A 21,923-nucleotide genomic window follows, 5' to 3' on the forward strand; every position below is an offset into this window, starting at 1 on the left:
TGGGTTTTTTTTTTTGAAATATTGCAGAATAATCAGAACTCTTATAAAAAGCCTATTTTAAAAGGAGATTGAGGCGCCAAAGGGAGAACAATGTTAACGTGCCTGAACAATGGTCACCTTATGGCTTCTGCTGGTAGAACAGCACCTGTTGGGAATCATGGTGTAACAGGGTGGTCCCCTGCTCCTGCCCTGCAGGGTTTGAAACAGCCCAGGAGAGGGCTGTGGCTGGGGCAAGAAGCCTGGGCTGATTGGGGAAAGTAGGCTCAGCTGTGACCATGCCCCAATCAGGCCCAGCTGGCCCCTATAAGAGGCTGTGAGCCAGAAGCCCAAAAAGTCTCCCTCTGCCTGTAGAGGGAGAAGGGCCTGGCTGCAGGAAGCCAGACACAGGGTACCTGAGTGAAGCAGGGCTGGGGAAAGGCTGGGGAGCCAGGGAGCTCCAGGCTGCGGCCTAGCATTGGACTAACAGGTATTGGAGGTTGCAGAGGGCAGCCCAGAAGTAGGCTAAGGCAGCAGGTCCAAATCCTCCTTGCCAGTGATGAGTAGGCTGATACTGCAGTCTGCCCCAGGACATGGGGACTAGACAATGACAGGCAGTAGCCATATACTGAGGCAAGGTGGGAAAAAGGGCACTGGGTCTAGGGAGGGACATGGGGGCCAGAGGACAGGCGGATCACTGGCCTGCAGAGGGTGCTCCAGAGCTGGAATGAGCTAATTCCGGGAACAGACCAGCAGGAGGCGCTGCAGGGGTGAGTCTGCACGTCTACACAGGGGTCTGAAATAGAGGCCAGAAAATAGAAATCCCCTCCTGTGAAAAATCACATTTTTTGGGGGAAAAAAATTGTCCCAATATCAAAAATGCAAAGTTCTTCCTGGGAAGGGATTTCCAGAACAATTCCATTTGGGGAGAACCGAAGGATTTAATCTAAGAGAATCTGACTGAGGCTGCCAGAGGCCAAGTGCCTCTGTTCTCTGACTTCCTGGCTCTTAGCCTCACCACCTCCTCTCTCTGGCAGACAGACAGTAGGGAGAAGAGAACCAGGGCGGCTCAGCTTCCTCACCAGAGACACAGCCAGGTGGGGCAGGTGGCAGGAAGGCTGAGCACTGGGAAAAAGGACCACCTGGGCACTCAGCCACCAACAGTCTGCCTGGAAGGCTCTTGTCAATTTTACTTTTTCCCTGAAGCAGAAAATGAAACTCACAAGAACCTCTTTGGCAGAGAGGTTGTTTTAATTTTCCTGATGGACAATCAGAATTTTTCTGGGAATCCCTTCCTTGGGCGGTGGGGGTGGGGGAGTGTTTTTGACTTTTTGTCCCAATTTGGGATGAAATGTTTTTTGGAAATTTGAAAAAAAAATTTGCAGGAAGGGATTTCCCTTTTCTGGCCAGATCAGTTCACACCCATGATTCCCATTAAGTGCTGCCTCACCAAGGAAGCTGTCATGTGGACATATCTTAGGCACTGTTAACATCGTGTCATCAAAAATCATTCCAATGGAAAATTTCCCACCAGCTCTGGTCTGAAAGATCCTAGCACAGACATGGCTTTCAGCCCGCAGGAGAATGATAGGCACAGTGGCGTGCACGTTTTCCCCCACTGGGCACCATAATCCTGGCCAGAAAGACACCCTTTTGCCATATCAAACTTGTGCCCCAACCACAACTTTTCTTGTCCAATTAACCTCAAACTTTCCAACAATGCCATTCTCCTCTAGCATGGGCATTTCAGACTGAAGCGAGCCCAGCCTGTTCAGAAAGTTAGAGGAAAATCTCCATCAGGTTTATAACAAAAACTATGAAAAGCTTTCTATATAATAGAGTTTTTACTGTGACTCCATTATATATTAGAGATGGCCCCAAACTGTAACCTCAGATAAGAGCCCCTCTCAATCCACCTTGAATGTCGGTCAGTTTGGATTTGTTCCCCTGGATCTGAACCACGACCATAATTTTAGCTGTGCCTAGGCCTGAAAACTGGAAAAGGCCTATTTTCTGGATCCAGTGGAAACAGCTGGTTTCTCAAGATCTAAGATATTTGGGCTAAAATTTTGACAGAAAAGCTGATGCAATTTTGGCATCACCAAAATCAAATTTTAGCCTTGTTCAGCTTTGAAGCCACACTCCAAACCCTAATAAAAGAAACCTAAGGTCAGCTCCTAGGCTGGTGTAAATTGGTGAAGCTCTATTGAGGCTAATGGAGCAATGCTGATTTACACTTGCTGGGGATCTGGCCCCATTCTGGATCCAAACTCTGCCTCCCAGTTTCATCTTATTTATATACACTAGATTCTACTTCATCTCTAGATGAACTCTTTTGGGGGAGAGCTGCTTATTAGAGATGCCTTCCAGAAAACAGATTTAGACTTATTTCCATGCAGGGAATAATAGTGACAGGTCAAACTTTCTTTGGTAGGTGATTGACAGCTCAGTCCACCAAGAGAAATTAGAAAGCTACCCTGAGCTACCTGGTGATGCCTCTTATGGGAGGAGAAAGAGCGCGGTAATATAAAAAGAAGAAAGCCCTCACCTTTGCGAGTAGCAGCGCCGCTGCCGAAAGCTGATGCCCCCGCCACAGCTCCGACTGCACTCGCTCCATTCTCCCCAGCCCCCCCAGAAATCAATCTGCCGCTTTGCCTTGCGGGCCTGTGAAAACCAAACATTCAAGTGAACATGGTGAGACAGAACAAAAGCAGCAAAATTGAACCAACTACATCATGCTGTACCAAGCAAAGGTGTTACCATTCCCTCTCCCTAGCTAATGGGTAAGGAGATACAGGGAAAAGGACAAGAACCAGGAACAAAAAGCCTTAAGTACTAGAAAAAGCATCTAGTGCCCCACCCACCCACAGGATCACAAGCCCGAACATCTAAACTGCAGTTTTATGGCCCTGCAGACCAAGTTCTGTGAACTTGCGCCAGCTGATCTGGGCCCGCCATGGCTGTGCCACAAGTCTTTTATTGCAGCATAGACATACGGGCAAACTCTATTCACCTTCAATCGATTCGGCTGCCTCCAAGAAAGGATCCCAGCTCCTTGGGATGTTTCTCCCCACACTCTAGACCAGCCGTTCTCAAACTGTCGGTCAGGACCCCAAAGTGGGTTGTGACTCTGTTTTAATGGGGTCACCAGGGCTGGCGTTAGACTTGCTGGGACCTGGGGCTGAAGCCAAAAGTCTGAGCCCCACCGCCCAGAGTTGGAGCCGAAACCTGAGGGCTTCAGCCTTGGGCGTCGGGGCTCAGGTTACAGCTCCCACCCACCCAGGGCAGAAGCCCTCAAGCTTTGACTTCACCCCCCAAGGTTGGGGGGCAGGCCTCAGGCTCCCACTTTGGCTCCCCTGCCTGGGGCAGAGGGGTTTGGTCTTCAGTCCCCATTTCCAGGGTCGTGTAGTAATTTTTGTTGTCAGAAGGGGGTTGCAGTGCAATGAAATTTGGTCTAGACACAAAGCACTACTTCCCAGATTAGGCAAAAAGATATGCTGACATAGGCATCACCATCCCAGACCAGATCAATAGTGCCATCTACTCCTTTATCCTGTCTCCAGGCCTGACTCTTAAGAGAAAGGCATAAAACACCTACAATGCAGCTGTCTGCAATATGATTCCAGGGAAGAACATTTTTTCCTGACTATCCCTGGTGGTCACCACATGCTCTGGGCATCAGCATTGATAGTCCTAATCATGTTTGTATTCTAGATGATATAACTGAGGTATGGGTGTCAAGGGAACCCACGGATACATTTAAGACTAGGATAAGATATTGGTACTAAGCGCAATGCTATCAGTAAGAGAACATTGCCCCAGAAGGGTATAAAATATTGTAGCTGGGGGAAAACCTGGCTCATTGCAGTCAGCATGATCTGTACAGAGAAGGATGTGGAACTCAGGGAGGGGGGAGATAGTCTGAGAAGGAGTAATGATTGCAGGGATGCAAGGAGATTACTTACTATGAGATTATTTGGAAGAAAGAAGGGGGGAAAACAGTGCACCCCAGAGAGAGAGAGGAGTCCTGGATTTAGAATGGTAGTTGAAAATAAGGCTTGTAACTAGGGTTGTTGTCTGTGTCCACAGGGCTCTGTTTGCAAACCCTGCAGTTGAGAGGGGCTAAGTGTCTGCTTGGGCAGCAAGCCAATGTTGCTACTGCCTGGACGATGGAGCTGAGAGATATAAAAGGTTGCAACAGGAGTCAGTAGCTGTCTTTACAACCACTCCATTTCCTTTGCCCTTTAATGTTATAATTCTATCCAAAAAGCAATCGAGTTTATCCGGCAGGATTTATGAACCCAGGATGCCTACTGCTAATGGTTACATCACGCTCAAGGGCCCAGAGCCTGGACTGCATCCAAGCTGTATTGGGTACAGCTCAGGAAGGGAGGGGTGCAAAGGTGACGGTGTCTTTTGGAATATATCCAGAGCTTCCCTAAACATTCTTTGGTACTTTAAATACAAACTCATGTAATAGTCAAATCTTACACTATTTACAACCTTGCAGAAAAGAGCAGCAAAAGGCTATTAACCTCCTGTGTGCTGACTGCCACTGCAACACCTGTGCAATGAAGGCATGTGTGTTCTGGTGATAAAGCTGGCATTCCCCTGCACCCAGACATCATCTTCCAGTTGCACTCCGGGAATGGTCTCCTGCTGAAGAACAAGCTGTTGCAGGCTGGCATCACAGCATGATGACATCACTCATTGTGATCTTATGTTGTAACAGAATAGTTGCTGGGTTGGGTCGGATCAGGCTGATCCTAAAACGGTTGTTTCAGATCTCCAGTATGACTGTTGGCCCAGCCATAGCTTGGCCTGGCCCTTGTAAACTATCAAATTAGTCCTTCCCCAGAAAACAGTGTGTAAATTCTCCCTGTCTTCTGGAGATGGCTTTTTTATTTTCTATCTATATTTCCTTGCTTGTATATGAGTCCTTGGTGTAACACCCGCAGTTGTCTCTTCTCCTCTCTCCCTCCTGTACAGAATGTCTCCCTTTGCTGATACAACTGTCACAGGAATCATCCCACTATATTTCTGTAACTGCTACCGAATCACACTCATGAATGTCTTGCTGCAACATCTCCATGAGTTCTTCCTACCTAGTCCCTGTGATGCCCTAGCATTTGTAAGGATGCACTGGAAGAAGTCGTTCCTTCTCCTTGCACTTTGATGTCCTGTTTGCGTTATACAAGCTATGTACAACCCTCTTCAACCTCTTACACTACCAGTCTACAATCCAAACCCCTTGAGATGAATCCCTTGGTGCTGACCATCTCTCTCATCCTAGCTACAGCATGCCTGACTCAGTGAAACTGCTCTCTCTGCATTACAGGCACTTCCATGCACTTTTCCCCTTCTAGTAAATATCTTCATGGCCAGAGCACTCATTGCTGGTGCATAGGGCCCAAAGCTGAACTCTTATTCATCCGTCTATCTCACTCATTCATGCATTTCCCCTCGGTCAGAAATAACCTGCTGGATGTCTGTCTCTCCTTCCCACCTCGCCATTTTAGGAATGGTCCCATCAGTGGAGTTTTGGGCCTCTCAATCTTTTAAATTGATCCTCCAGCCCCCTACTCCTGTCCTCTGTACTGGTATCAGTCCGTACATGCCTTCTCTCTCCTCCTTCATCCTCTGTCCCTATACACAGATGAATGAAACATGCTACAGATCTGTTGCTCTGCGGTGTTTCTCCTCTCTACCAACTGGCTGATTCAGAAGCAGCATTAATTCATTCTGGAAACAAAGGATCTTTCAGTCAGCAGAAAGAAGAAGAAAACATCTAGATCAAATCCTGACTCAGGGCAGCTGAGAATCAAATAACTGGGAGCGGGTAGAAAGGCAGCAGCTGCTCTCAAGCCCTCCCTCAGCACATGGCCTGGTGTGATAAATATTCAGGCATTTCTGCTATATAAGTATTGTCATTCTTTCTTCTCTGTACACAAAGTGACATCCCCATGGACGCTTCACAGTGAGATGTATGGGCCTGCAGAGCCCAGGAGCAACTATCGACTCAACACTACTTCGTTTAGCCACAGCACAAAAAGGGATATCTCAGCAAAAGAGCCCTTGCTGAGCAGTATAGTGACAGCGGAATTTCCATTCTGGGCTCACTACTCCCATGTATTCAAAACAATGCACTGGGCTTGTTTTGTGTGCATGTGTACAGACTTGCATAAATATATAGATATTTTATAGGTCTGTGTATTTATGATAGATACAAAATCTATTATTATAGGATCCTTATAATGAGCTGTTTCTAGATGCCATTATCCAGTTTTTGTCCCAACAGCCTTCCTTTGCTCTGCTCAGCCTCTGGTATGCTTTCATCTAGTGTCAGCCATGTTGACTAAACCCCTGTCCCTGCTGGACCCTCGAGCAGAATCCTCAACGTTCATTATTAGTGCACCACCCAGCTCCATTTTCCTGCCTCCAGCAACACACATCCACAGAGTTCTCTAATTTGCCATGGGTGTACCTAGGAGAGCATGTTTTAACATGTCAGAGAAAGCAACACAGGGTACAGAACTGCCCTGCCTGACGCACAAAGGCATCAGAAACACAAGCTCTGGTTAGCTCTCCTTACTAGGCAGCCGTCCATTGGGGGGAATGGTTAAAGCAGTAGAATGATATATGCGCCTTGCCAACTCTCTCCTCTGCTTGGAGATTTTGTACTCCAGGTGCATGGAGGATTTTAAAGAGTAAGATTACTCAGGAGAGTGGGATTTTCATGTGACATGCTCAGCTCTCCGTGGTCAGAGTGGCAGAGTAAATAGGCTGCTGTGCTCCAGACCCAACATTAGGCATAAGCAGACTAAGCAAGCGCTTTAGGGGCAGCTCAAGGGGCCACCTATTAGCTTTTTATTATGTTTTAATATGGGGGGGGAACATTCCTGCATATGGCCCCTAATGGGCTAGCACCCCCACAGTGGTGCTCTGAACCAAGTGGAACTTTTTAAGTCTAGTGTAACATTTGTAACTCCTGGGTTAGGCTGTTGCTGACCTAATTTGTGGCATCTTCTGCTTATAAAGACAACTCTGTCCAGAGTAACCAGTTAGAGGTGTAAAAGGGATGCCTCCGGCTCCCGTGAGGATTGGTACACACCCTGCCTTTGAGAGTGATTCCAATATACACAGTGCTCTAAGGAGCCCATGAACCAAGCAGGATACAAACAGAACTTACAGTACAAGGTACTACGGGGAGGAGGTATGAAACCCAACTGGGAGGGGTAGAGAATGTTGGCAGTACCTGCGTGGCGTTGGAAAAGGCCCTTCGGGGATTTCTCAGCTGCTCAGGGAGACAGACAAGTAGATAAGTAAAGAGAGAAGGCTGGGTATTTCAGACAGACAAGGCAGGTGAGGTAATATCTTTTGTTGGACCAATTCCTGCTGGTGAGAGAGACAAGCCTTCGAGCCACACAGAACTCTTCTCTGAAAACTTTATAGAAAGCTTCTCTCTCTCACCAACAGAAATCGGTTCAATAAAATATTACCTCACCCACCTTCTCTCTCTAATATCCTGTGAGTGACATGGCTACAACCACACTACATATTGCAAACAGAGACTGCACTGGCAGGTATCAGGCATAAAATTCCTGTTAGAGACACAATGGTGTTATAATTATAGCACCACTTTATGGCTAAGAAGGAACTTACATTCTAAGGTCCTATTTTTCAGCATTTAGGGCCCAAGCCATTTCATTAGAAAGATTTTCATTGGCTTCAAAGAGCTTTGAATCAGACCCTTTAGAAGTTTCCCAAAGAACTGCACTGGGCACTGTATCTAATCAGCCCTGTTCTCCACTAAGTTGGCAACTTTATGTTGTGAACTGCTGTTCAAAACTCCTTGGAAATTCCTCAAAAAACAAACACATTACTTGAGCCACAATTAGCATTGCTGGGGCTTACTGAACCTAATAATCCAATTATTAGACTCTACATAGATCTGGTACAAACCTTGCTTATTTGGGCACACAAGCTTGTTTCCAAAAAAAAAAAAAAAAGAGGTGATGAAAAGTGCCTCCACATTGGAGGACTATCTACAAGAGTCTGCACAATGTTACCTGCTGGAAGAGAAGGTATGACTATCAACTTCAGTGATAAAAGATTAACGTGGACTTGGTTCCCTATGTCTTATTGTCAAGTCACGTAGAACTTCTGTAACATAAAACTACAATCATACCCAGAGACTGCATAGGTCATTTCTCATATCCAGTTTGATCTTACAGTACTTTGCATTTCTTAGATAACTTTCCATGCTTTTATTTGCTAAGTCTGTTTAATGGCATCAAGTTTATCTTTTTATTGATGCACCCTTGAGGTCTAATCAAGAGCAAATGTTTCCATTTGGCCATTGTTGAGATATGTGATTGTGGGGTTGGGGGAACAGTTATTTCAACACACACAAAAATGTTCTGATTCTTCCAGGTTGATCGCAGTTTATTTCATAATGGATTGACAGAGAGTCCACTCTTGCTGTGCATGGAGTCCTCAGCAAGGAATGTGACTGGCTGTGTTTGCAAAATAATTTGCTGAGAAACAAAGAAGTTATCAATGAGGAAAAAATGGTGTTAATGGTCTTGGACCAGGTCATCCTTCACATGGGGACTGGTCCTGCTTTGATCAGGGGGTTGGACTAAAATGGGGGGAGGGATAGCTCCATGGTTTGAGCATTGGCCTGCTAAACCCAGGGTTGTGAGTTCAATCCTTGAGGGGCCTATTTAGGGATCTGGGGCAAAAATCTGTCAGGGGGTTGGACTAGATGACCTCCTGAGGTCCCTTCAAACCCTGATATTATAGGATTCAATGTGGAAAAATCCTAGCATCTGTGGTGCATTATGATCATCTAAGTAATAATAATCTGCATGTCATTTTCCTGAGTGACTGAAGGCCCAATCCTACAAGGTGCCAATCCCTCAACTCCCATTGACATGAAGGGGAGTTAATGGTGCTCAGCATCTCACTGTAGAAACATGACAAGTACAGTTATCTGGGTATATGCAGATGGATTGCTTTTGGATATGCAGCTCATTTTAGGCTGCTGGTGTAACAAAACAAATGAGAAATAAATGGATGTCCTATATAAATAAGGCAAAAGAAAAACCCTCACTACAGAGTGCTGCAGGCAGTTGGTGCTGCAGGCAGGAGTCCATCTTCTGCCTTCTAGTGCTGCCTGTATATATTGCAGGCTACAGCTAAATCTCTGCTCACTCTGGCCATGAGTCTCAGACACTCTACTGAGGCTGGACTCAGGCAATCATTTCCAGTAATTCTTGCCTTGGAGACACATGTTCGTAAAGACCTTTAAAGGCAAAAAGTGCTAAGTATCATTATTATGAACAATACAAAAGTCATCAAGGAAATGCATTCAAACAAAACAGGAACAACTAAAACAAAACAAGGTGGTGGCAGCAGGAGATGAAACACTAAATGGTACAGAAGTAGTGAGCACCATATTAAAGAACATCACATTAACCTATTCATGTAGGTGTAAACGTAGCAATATCAGTGGAGGGCAGGAGTCTCCAGATTAATACACACTGGGCAGGATTTTCAACCAGGCCTCAAAACAGCCTCCTGTTGCTATTCAGAATGAGGGCAAATTAGACATCCTCTAACTACCTGAACAGCCAGATCATGTACCCTTTAAAATGATGAGCAGTTACTCACTGGAATAGGCTGAGTGACTTCAGTGGGACTGCTTTGATGACTGGGATTGCCACCAGCATGGGGAAGGGGTTTGTAATCTGGCCCAAAAGGGGCAAAACATGCAGGGTGCAGTTATTTGCAGGCACAAAATTACACTTGCACAAATGGAAGCCAGGACAAGGCCTGGCTGGAAATCAGGCCCATTATGTGCCAAACAATCAAAATCTGCATAGCCAAGAGGGAAGGATTACTCATGTGCAAGACCTTGAGAAAGTGGCTTTTATCTGAAGCTTTGTCTACAGCAGGAAAATTCACTCTAGTCTCCTGTGGCATAATTCCACATGCAATAGCAGTGGTGGAAGCTGTACTGTAGACAGAGCTTGGGAAGTTTTACTGTTGTGTTATCTCCCCCTGCTCTGAGTCTCAGTGATTAAAAAAGTGCCTCACTCGTAGCCTCCACCATCATTACCATGGATTCCAACTTTCCTAGAATAGAAGCAGCTTTAGGGCTTGTCTACACTAAGGCCTTTGTCTATGTTGTCCATCTGTCCTGTCTTGTCTGACACCTAGCGTGTAAGCTCGAGGAGGCAGGGACTGTCGTCTTTGTTACTTGTCTGTACAGCATCTAGCACAATGAGCCCGTATCCTGCACCTAGCCACTACTAATACAAACAACAAAGGAGATACTGGCAGCTGGGCTGGTCTCCTCCCTGGGTCCCCTCTATGGAGCCTGGGGTCCCTCGTGTGTTGGGAAGAGGACAAGGAAAGAGATCCTGCCGGTTCTGCTTGGTACCAGCATGTTCTGGCTGGCAAGGAGGGGAGGCAAAGCCTGGGACAGCAGGTGCTGCTGAGGATCGAGCATTGGGAGATAAACTCATATCAGCCAGCTGGTGCTGCAGGCAGTCAGTGCATCTGAGTTCTTCCTCAGTGCTGCCTATTGCAGGCAGCAGCTAAATCTGCAGCTCACTCTGGCCATGAATCTCACACACCCTGCTGAGGCTGGACCCAGACAAAATTCTCAGTTATCACCTATGCCAGCACCTCCCCACTCAGCTGCTTTCCCTGATCTGACAGTTGATGTCATTAAAATAAAAAAAAATTGCCTACTCCAGACTAAAACCGGGAACACGAAAAGGGAGACGAGAAGGAAAAGAGCAGCCACTAGGACTCACCCTTCAATCAAATTAGTTTAAAGAAGTCCTGTTCACAAGCAGACGCACACACGTATGCACACACCCCTGCCTGCAGCTCACACCCAGTTGATTTCTATATGTGCATTATCATTATCGGTCTGTATCGTTGCCAAGTCCATGCTCTCGAGCCACTTCCACTGAAGGCAGTGTGTTTTAAGGCAATGTCATCACATGGAAGCGGTCCCAATCAGTGTAGCCAGGCAGCCTGCGTCCTTTGGGGCATGTGGTTCATTATCAGAAGGCCTTCTTCCCAAATTCCCCTCCCACCCGATGATAGCAGGGAATTTCAGAAGCCAGCAGACTGTAACTTCTGTAGAAAGTTTTGTAGATTTGTGTGTGCACACGCTCAATTTTGGAATACACTGGGCCCAATCCTACTCTCAGTCATGTCAGTGCTCAAACTCTCATTGACTTCAGTGAGAGCAGATTAGGCCCCATGATGTGATTCATCAACCTCCACTCGCTGTTCTCAGAGCTGAGACAGCTAGATTTTCCACAACATTCACAGCTACTTAAAAAAAAGGGGGGGGGGGGCGCGAGTTTAATCCCCATGTCCACATATACTCTTTTCAGCACCCCTGCACATATCCTCCTTATGCGCTTCTCCTCATACTGTTAATCCATTAAGCCATAAGGAGTTTGCTGTCTCATACTAGCCTATCCATGCACCCATTCAGCTGGGGAATCATAGCAATCAGCCAATGACACTGTGGGAACAGGGCAGGACTTGTAGATTCTTTTTTGGGCACTGGTGTGGGAGGCAGGGGAATTAATTTGATTCATTTTATCATCCATGAAAGAATTAAAGGCAAATACAGTGCAGGCAGGCACAGCGCAAGCCTCTCACATATAGCTCTCCCAGAGCCCCTCCAATTGAGCTGCATCATCCCTATTATTCAATCCTCTACATAGCTCTGGCAATGGACCTCTTTACTGATTTGACACCCCAACAATGTTTTCAATCTTAGCACATTTCCCACTAGGCAGTGGTAGGAACTCTATAAGTAGCTCTGTAAGAGCTAGTTCAGTGGTTTGAGCACTGGCCTGCTAAAACCAGGGTTGTGAGTTCAATCCTTGAGGGGGCCACCCAGGATCTGGGGCAAAATTGGTCCTGCCTAGTGAAGGCAGGGGGATAGATGGACTTGATGACATTTCAGGGTCCCTTCCAGCTCTATGAGATAGGAACTTACAGATAGAATAGGGAGATATACCTGCCAATGCCTCTGCTATTCCAACTCTGGGTCCATCTCAGAGTTTTGTCAATATATCTCGGTCCTGCCTTGCAGTATCCCATCTCTTCCAATCCTGCATTTATTCTGAACAAAGACTGGCCAATAATATGGACATGTTGGATTTGAGACAAGGTAGGGACACATACATGTCACTTATGACATATGTGAAGCTTGAAACTAGGTTTCAAGAACTAAAATGTTATTACTATTAAATTATATAGCAGCAAAAGTATGCTTGTGTTTTGGGGATTTACTTTCTGCAAGCTAGTCCCTTCCAAAAGGCTACACATTGAGAGGTTTTAATTCATTTCCTGGTTTAGATTTCCAGCAAATGTGAAGGTAACTCCTAAAGTTCTATCTTTCTGGCACCTAGTAGGGAAATGTTCTAAATTTGGGCTCTTTTAAAATAGCAAAAACCCAGTGTCAGCTGGAACAGCATGAACTTTTGACCTGGGGCTTCTATAGAAGAAGGAACATTAGCAGTATCCTATTAGCTGTTTTATGGCCCATTGGGAGAGATGTGCCTGACAGTAGTGATTAGAGGTGTTTATCCAGATGTGTGTCCAAGGGCCCTGGTTTGTTACTCAACCCTTGACAGAACATTGTGTGTTTGTATAACACAAAATGTCATAGCCTCCAGCAATGACAGTTGCTTATGCTCTGATTCATCAGAAAAACTTCTGTATTTCTAGGCAAAAGGTTGAGAACAGTTTACAACAGAAGAGTTACTGTGTCTACAGTGAAGCCCACACATGACAGTTTTTTTTTTTCATGCTGCCATGTCACTAGACAGTCCTTTAAGCCCCTTTTGGAGTACCATTCACTCCAGAGGTCCATACTGCTCTGGCAAGGCTGAAGGGTGAATTACCTTTATTCAAATACAACCATCTCACCTGACTCCTATGCTACCTGCAACTTGTTCGATGGTGAACACAAAACAACGGTTCCTGCCTCAGCAGCAGGGCTGCTCTGGGATTAGTTCCGACTACATCAGAAGGGGAGTAACAGAGCTCCACCATTTTAAAGACACAATACCTTTCATAAGGCTTGCATCCAAAGAAGTGGGTATTCACCCATGAAAGCTCATGCTGCAAAACGTCTGTTAGTCTATAAGGTGCCACAGGATTCTTTGCTGCTTCTACAGAAGCAGACTAACACGGCTACCCCTCTGATACTTTCATAAGAGAAAAACTGTGCCTCCTGCAAAATGTTTAAGTGCACCCTCCAATATAGATATACTGATCTCTGTGACTACAGGAATCACAAATGGAGGAGGGACATTTTTAATGCCAGGTGAGGCAGATTATGCATGAAATTCCCTTTAGGACTATGAGGAGTTATGTCTTTAATCTGTCATGGAAGGAACTAGGAATGACCCATCTGAATGCATTGGTGCTTCCATTCCTCTCTCGACTATTAAACTGCATCTCCTCACACCTCCCTAGCTGGGCAATTCCAGCATCCAATGTGGCTCTCACACCACAGAGGCACTTAAGGACAGACTGTTAAACTTCCCCTCCTCTACAGATGCACCACCATTTCCACTCATTACACATTCTGTCAAGAGAAGTTACTGATTTTAGGACACAGTGTCTAATATCAGAGACAAGCAGCTTAAAGCCATCCCCCAGAGATTTGCCTGCTTCACAGGACAACGTGGTGCATTGCTCACATGGGATGAACTTTTTTGGCCAAGGCTGCTGGTTTTGAGCCAATTGTGTTAGCAGCTAACAGGGAGAGATTGTGTAACATACCCAACTAGCTCATAGACTTTCTACTGCAATTACTAGCATGTGTGTGTACCACTATCACCTCGGTGGAGACGTGGAGGACAGATACAACATCAAGTGTACGTCAGTCAAGTATTAACTTCTTCAAGTGCATGTATGTAGTCATTTTCAAGCAGGACACCCGTTACCCCAAGTTCTCTACAAACACTTTGGCTGCCAAAGTTGAAACCCTCTACCCCAAGTTTCATGCCATCCTTGGTAACAGCCACTTTTGAGAAAAGGTGCTTAACTTACTGAAGATGCAGGAAGTGGCATCATTGTTAGCGTGAGCAGGAGGAACAAGTTCTTCATCTTCCTCTGTGGAATAAAGAGAACATTGATCAGAACTGCTGGTTTCTTGCTCCTTCATGGCTAGAACTCTCCATAGAGCACAGGTCAGGGATGGAGGGAGGCAGGCTGGTCTGGTGGGAGATCTGATGGAAGGGACCATGGAGTGAAAGAAACTCTACAGGAAAAGGGGATGGACTGAAACCAAAGGCAAGTAAAGGGTAGTTTGTCACTACGTATCCCAGACAAATCAAGGCAACTTGAAGACTAAAATTATCCTCCACAGAAAGCCAGCATGTAATTACTGAGCCCCAGCATTTCTTCTTGCCTTTGGCACTATGCCTTTGGCATAATGAGAACACCATCACAGGGCATGGAGGGGAGTGAAGGGGAGAGGTAAACACATGCTGTTTCTTGTCCTCCCACCCACCCATTTATGCATACAACATATATAGGTTTTTTTAAAAAAAAGGTATTTAAAATAATAATGTTCTGACTTCAGCCAATCAAAACCAGGAAATTCCCAGGTTAAAGATTCTTTCTGCATCTGACTCACCCTGTTTGAGTGGGAGGAGTTTCAGGAGCAGTGTCTTAGAATACAGGAGGTGATCTTGCATGTCTAAAATCTTCAAATTTGCCTGATTTTGGAGAGGTGCTTACCACCTGCAGCTGCCTTTGAAGTCAACGGGAATTGTCAGGTGCCTACATTTATTTAGATGCCTCATATGGAATCAGGTGTCTAGAGTTAGGCACTCAAGTTTAAAAAATTTGCCCCATATGAGCTGCACCAGGATACAAGACTTTGAGTGAAGGGCTGAATATGGAAAGCTTAGCCCCAACCTGACCCTTTTTGAGATTTGAAAGGGTGGGCCTGGAAGCAGAAGTGCCCGAATACTAGGAAGGGCTCCTTGGTTTGAATCCAACCTGGCCAGAATGAGATCCCACCAATTTCATGAGAGATGGCACTGGTGAAATGTGCAGCCGAGCTGTGCAGTCCCAAGAATGCTGGGATAGGCATACAGACTCTCAGGTTTAATGCTGAACTACCCAACACTGAAGATTTTGAGGTTCGCCCATTGCTAGCATTTAGGAGGCCTGGAAAGAGCTGATAGTCTGCACTGTAGCAGTACCTCCACAGTAGCTTTGACTACACCAGTGGGACACTGTGGCAATGGAAACTAGAAACTCAGTGAATCTCATTTCATTGCAAACTCTAAACTCAAACCAAGCTCAATAAGGTTTGCAAACCTTTCAGCGAGCTCAGGTCTATGTTCTAACACAGCCTGCAGAATCCTGGGCACCTTTACCCAGCTCTGTGGGTGTCTGCCTAAACTGCTTGTGCAAAAATCATATCTGCATGTGCAAATGAGGCCATAGGAGCTCAGGATGGGTCACTGCACAGCATGCCCTTTTGGACATGAGGAAATGGGGAAACCATTTTGAAAAGCAGCTGTCTAAATTGTGTCAGCCGCTTTTCAAAATGGTTTCCCCATCTCTCTCTCTCTTTTTAAACTATATCCTTTCAAAAAATCATTGGACAGACAGCAGTGCCTGGTTCTGCTTTACATGGTAAAAGTCCACACAAGAGACTAGAAAACATGACCTATGAGGGAATATTGAAAAAATATGGTTTGTTTAGTCTGGAAAAGAGAAGACTGAAAGGGGACATGATAACAGTTTTCAAGTACGTAAAAGGTTGTTACAAGGAGGAGGGAGAAAAATTGTTTTTCTAAACCTCTGAGGATAGGACAAGAAGCAATGGGCTTAAATTGCAGCAAGGGAGGTTTAGGTTGGACATTAAGAAAAACTTCCTAACTGTCAGGATAGTTAAGCACTGGAATAAATTGCCTAGGGAGGTTGTGGAATCTCCATCATTGGAAATTTGTAAGAGCAGGTTAGACAAACACCTGTCAGGGATGGTCTAGATAATACTTAGTCCTGCCCTGAGGCAAGAGACTGGACTAGATGACCTCTCAAGGTCCCTTGCAGTCCTATGATTCTATGCCAGGACAGATTTTCTGGGAAGTCTAGAAGGGGGACAGAGGGGAAGAAAAAACAAAACAAAACAAAAAACCTACAACCACGAAACATACCAACCAACCAATCAGAAAGGGATTTTTAAAATTATGGAGCTTGATTCCTAAGCTGGTTTAGTCATAGCTGAAAGTTTACATAAACAGAGGATCTGGCCCATGATGTCTTAAAAGTTTCCCTGTTTATTTTCTTAAAATGTTCCTAACTTTTGTTTTACTCACCCTATTGCCAATATGGCTCAACTCCACCTTTTATTTTATTTTTTGGTTTGCTGGCCTTGCCAGGGAGAATCAGGGACCTTTTTTAGGGTTTATGGTGGGATTAGCACAGGAATTAGAGATATAACAGGAAGAGCATGAGATGGGGTGAACACGTCCTATACAGAGGTAGGCAACTAGGGGCTCACTAGAGAGCGATATAAAGAGGCTGGGAGAAGGCCTATGAGGGTTAGCTCTCCCCTGGCTGGAAAGAGGGTTGGGAAGGTCTGAGGACCAAGCCAGGAAGCACTGAGAAACTGATCCTCTACCTTAGACAGGAGGATTAATCTGGGTCCAAGAGACTTATTAACTTAATGGCTGTTTCTTTTCTCCCCTGCCTAAAGCCAACTGTCCTTTGGTTGACGTTTCTCTCTTGTTTTTGACCAAGCCAAAGCAAGCCCTGGTCCTGGCTCTCTTTGAGCCAAAGTGGAGAAATACTCTGTATAGAAAATGAGCAAGCAAGTGTGTGTTAAAGTGGCAGGATGTTGTATTGTGTTTCCCTCCCCACTCTCCTGTTACCTGCAGCTAAGTCCTGGGACACACTCAGACAGAGCTATTTTTAATCTGAATACAAAGCAACGTTTAACATTTTAAAATGTCTGTACATATAAACTGGCTGGAGATGCTAGGAGAGAATGGAGGGATGGAGCATGACTAGGAGACCGGAGGATATAAAGTGGGGTGACTTCGGTGCTTGAGAAAGGTTTACATGGCAGTGGAGAACTGGCTGGATCCCCTAACTCTTCATTTCCACACTTGTTAATGTTTGACCTTTTGTAAAGAGGTGCAGGATTCTAAGTAATTTTATTTTTGTATTAGTCATCACTGAAACATGCTTTCAGCTGTAACTTTTTTCTTAAATGAAGTTGTTATGTTTTTAGATTTGAGGTGAATTCTGACCTTAAAATAAGATACTGACTATAGCAGTAATAGTAAGAGCACACTCTTACTTCATGGTTGAGTGCAGGTGCTTTGTAAGTTTCCCCTGCACAGCTCTCAACATACTTTAATTTCAACCTGCAACATTGCCTGCTATTCCAATCGGGAACCTGTGCAGCTCTTGCCAACACACCTCAATCCTGACCTGCAGCACCTCATGCTATTCCAGTCCTGTCCACCCCTACAGCTCTGCCAATGCACTTCTATTGTGATCTGAACCATGCCTAGCAATTTCAGCCCTGTGAGTAAAGCTATGTTTGTGATATTGTACTAAGGACTGAGGGTCAAAACACCCAGACAAGCTTCTGACCCAATTAGTACTGAGGTCTCCAGTCACTACCCTGTCACTATGACACCTAAGTCCCCTGTAATTTGGGAGAGAGAGATGGGGCACTGTTCATAACGGACATATAATCATATCTAGATCACTGATGTGGCCAGCTTGGGTGGGCTCTATTATCACAAGGGACTCTTACAACAATGCCAAGCTTGGCAGAACTTTAGGAGAATCGATAAAGAGTAATTCCTGGCAGACACTGTTGGACCTGTGAGTCAGGAACCGGGGTGGACAGGCAGACAAGAAGCTTGTTTCAATTCCACCACATAGAGATTGTGAAAAGAGAAACTGAAAAATCATCAACTACAACAGCAAGGTCAGATTCTGGCACCTCCTGACCAAGAGGATTCTACAGTGAGCCTTCACCCTCCCACACCCAGCCAAGGGGTGGGATGGCAATGCGAGATGAGGCTATGTCTTTGCAGAAATTGCACATCTGTCTCTTTCCCACCCCATGAAATTCATAGCACAGTAACATTAGTGATGTAGATTGAATACATTTGTAGGTATGTCTTGTGCATCAGAGAAGAGGTGGTGGTTGTCTCAGCCTGTAATGTTCCAGTACAAGGCAAAATACAATATTTCATGAGGATAGTAATAGGCAGACGCTAAGCTATCTGTTCAGATTTAGCCCTCTGCAGAAAGCCTTCCATAGTTAAGGTTGCAACCAGGGTTCCATTACAAACCTTTATTTTTTTAAAGATTTAATTATAACTTGTAGTTTAGTAATCTCACTGACTACACATGTTGATTAAGTCTCTATTACATTGCCCCATGTAAAAAATCTAGACAGCTAATATTGCCACAAGCCACAATAGAACAAACAGACAGAACATACATGATGAGAATTAAAATTAAGAAATCCTAAGCATTAAAAAGAAGAATGAAAAAGACTAGCTAAAGACTTACATTTAGATTCTAATACTGGTATGGGTCACTAATTTGGGGTTTGGATAGATTAGGAAAATGAGTGGTGTTTTAAAAGTTTTAGCTTATGTGTATTAACTAACATGATTTTAAACACTAGCACTGAATGTGGACAAAGACAGTGATGTTTAAAAACTTGTTAGCTGGCTCTGGTTAACACACTTAACTTTGGGAAACTTCTTGAGAAGCTAACCGGAGTCTAGATGCTGGGTAACTACCTCCAATTAAACTATTCCTCCCTCCCCAACAACAAAACAATTTTCTCAACCATACAAGTATTGTAATAGTACTTCAAGTGTAAACTGTAAAGATTATTTTAAAATTTTCTCTCTCTCTTTGCACCTGTGGGGCCCAAGTCTCCTCTCCCTTAGTGGCGTAAATCAGAAGTATGTCTGATGAAGTAAATGGAGTTACACCAGTTTTACATTGCTGTGTAAGTGGGAGGAGATGAAAGCTAGTAGAACTGAAAAATCCTTTTGACTCCACTAAAAAAAGTTAAGAGGCAATACCTGTGCTAGGAGAAACAGCTTCCATCTCCAGGGCTGCCAGCCCAGCACCTTTCAGCAGTTGCTAAAAATTAGCTTTAAAAAAAATAGCTTTATGAGTGTGTGATCACTCCTGGCACCGCAGTGTGATATGAAAGGAAGCGCATATGGGACTGTGTGATCAGAGAAAAATTATAACTGTGTCATCTAAAAATAAACCTGATGTTTGTTCTGCAAAGACCCATCACTGTGCTTCCCCAGTAGCAGCCAGAGCACAGCAGTCACTGCTCTAAGAACTAAGTAGCAAAATAAACAATCTGTGGGTGGTACAGTTTTTCCAGACAACATCATACGTTTGCATGTTGAGTGTGTTTGTGCATTTGCGTGAGTGAGCAGGAACCACATGGTGTGTACATATGCACAAGCACTGCACATGTGTAGTTAAGCATCCAGTTCCATTCATATATACCCCTCTTCAGAAACCAGAGATGCCTTTTAGTCACTGCCAGAAACAGGATACTGGATTTAGATGGACTATTGGTCTAATCCAATAATGGAGTCAAATAAGAGACAAACTGTGGGTGGATATACACAGAATGAACTCCTGCAGAACAAAGATTACAATGGGAGACGGCTCTATGACCCTCACAGAACAGTGTGTAAATCCCTCAGGATTAAGGGACTCCTTTAAGGATTTAGGAATGGATGTACTGGATCAGACCAGTCATCCATCTAGCATCAGAATCCTACTATTAACCGTAACCAGTATTGGATGCTTCAAAGGAATCTACGTCTACACTGCAATAAAAGACCCACAGCTGCCAACTGACTCAGGCCCACAGGGCTTGGGTCAGGAGCGCCGGAACCTGCATAGAAGTGGGCTGACCACCAGAGCCAGAACTATGTCCCATCCCTGCTCCTCCTCTTCCCCCAAAGGTCCTGCCACCACCTGCTCCTCCCCTTTTCCCTGAGGCCCCGCTCCCTAGCCAGGCCAGATAGCTGGAGCCAGGCCATGGTAAGAGCTGCCCAGGGAGCCAGTGCCACTGTAGGGAGCCCCAGATCTTCCACCTGCTCTGGGCAGGGGGCTGGAAAGCAGCCCCCAGCTCATGTCCCTGCCCCCTGGTGCACACAGCCCAAGGCAGATGGAGGGTCCGGGGCTCCCCACAGCAGCCTGGGTTCCCTGGGCAGCTCTTACTACAGCCCAGCTTCAGCTTCTGGCCTGGCCAGGGCTTCAGGGGAAGAGGAGCAGGGGGCAGGTCCCCATGGTGTGTGGGGGGGGGGGGCTAAGGCCCACCTCAGCCCCCCCACCAGGAAGAGGCAAGTGCCACTAGCAGGGGCTGCACTTTGTGGCAGGGGAGCTGATCATCTTCTCAGCTTCCCTGCTACAAAGTGCAGCCTCTGACAGCCTGCCTGAGGCTAGTATGCAGGGGCGGCTCTAGGCATTTTGCGGCCCCAAGCACGGCAGGCAGGCTGCCTTCGGCGGCTTGCCTGCAGGAGGTCCCCGGTCCCGTGAATACAGCAACAGCCTGCGGGAGGTCCGCCGAAGCTGCGGGACCAGCGGACCCTCCGCAAAGGCAGCCTGCCTGCCGCCCTCGCGGGGACCGGTAGAACACCCCCCGTGGCTTGCTGCCCCAGGCACTTGCGCTTGGCGTGCTGGTGCCTGGAGCCGTCCCTGCTAGTATGCCCATGTTAAAAAGTGGGAGGGCCATGGCCACCCTGCCCACACCCCTGGTTCAGGTTACAGGGCCATAACATTGCAGTGAAGCCATTCCGGCTCATGCTGGAGCAGTATTATGCCTCTGGGAGAAAAATTATTCCTCCTGATCCCAAGTGGTGATGAGCCTATAGCCTAAAAAGAGAGGATTGATAAAGCTCGTAATCCCATCCTAGGTACTGTAATGCCAGATGCTATTCTTATTCACAGAAACAGCTCATTCTTTTATGAGACTTACTATTTCCACATGCTGTGCTCTGAAGAATCTCAAGGCACAGACTTGTTTTCTTTAATGAAGTGCTTATCATTTTACACAAGGACTCTAAAGAGTGAGATAACCACCAGCAGCCTAATGAGTAAACCCTTCAGGACAGGGATTATCTCTTTTTTATGTTTTGTACAGCACCCAGAACAACAGGGCCTCAATCCAGATTAGAGCCTTTGGGCAATACCATAATTAAAGTGTTAATAATAATAATAAAAAAATTCCCAAATTCCTCTACAGAGCAGCTGGGTCTCTAGACTGAACACAAAGGCAGCAACAATGTATCACCTTTTCTAGCACATCAGGCAAATTGGAACACAGCTACTAACACGCACTCCAGCTCAGTCCATGTTCATATTTTATGAGATAACTAACCCCTTAATGACTAGATGAACTGACACTGCAGAACACTTGCATCACACTTGATAAACACCTGGACCCAAAAATGGGTGAGCCAACACCAGAAACACACAGACTGCATCAGAAGGCACCTAGCTTATAAAACAACAACATTTCAGGTTATCCATTCTCTAACTTCTGCCTGATGCTGCATCCCAGCCTCAGAGCTGCCGTCCTTCTATTTAGAGAGAGAGAGAGTCATGTACAGCTTATTTTTAAAAGCAAATAAATTCAAATGTTTTTTTTAAAACTAATAAGGGGGGAGAGAGAGAGAGAGAGAGAATGTGGAGAGAACTAGCAACAAAATTTTGCACCCCTGCTTGGCATTTGCCACAAATCATTTGAGTCACATAGGAGTTCTGTCTCACAGGTTACATTTACAGGGGATGTCTTATTAGCCTAGCCGTAATAAGGTTTGAAATGTGTAGATTCTATAGAATCAGAGTCTCCAATA

The 21,923-nt window shown here is 45.5% G+C and overlaps 1 protein-coding gene across 4 annotated transcripts in view; it reads right to left on the reverse strand.

Moving 5' to 3' along the window:
- Nucleotides 1-21,923, reverse strand: part of PAPLN (papilin, proteoglycan like sulfated glycoprotein) — a 64,234-nt gene that overhangs the window by 40,145 nt on the left and 2,166 nt on the right. For all 4 annotated transcript variants that reach the window (XM_039536631.1, XM_039536629.1, XM_039536630.1 and 1 more), the window contains exons 2-3: nt 14,080-14,142; nt 2,525-2,640 (exon numbers count right to left, since the gene is read on the reverse strand). In XM_039536631.1, coding sequence (XP_039392565.1) covers nt 2,525-2,640; nt 14,080-14,142 — 179 coding nt within the window. The remainder of the gene's footprint in view (nt 1-2,524; nt 2,641-14,079; nt 14,143-21,923) is intronic.

Source organism: Mauremys reevesii, linkage group 4, assembly GCF_016161935.1.
Source record: "Mauremys reevesii isolate NIE-2019 linkage group 4, ASM1616193v1, whole genome shotgun sequence".
Classification (NCBI taxonomy): Eukaryota; Metazoa; Chordata; order Testudines; family Geoemydidae; genus Mauremys; species Mauremys reevesii.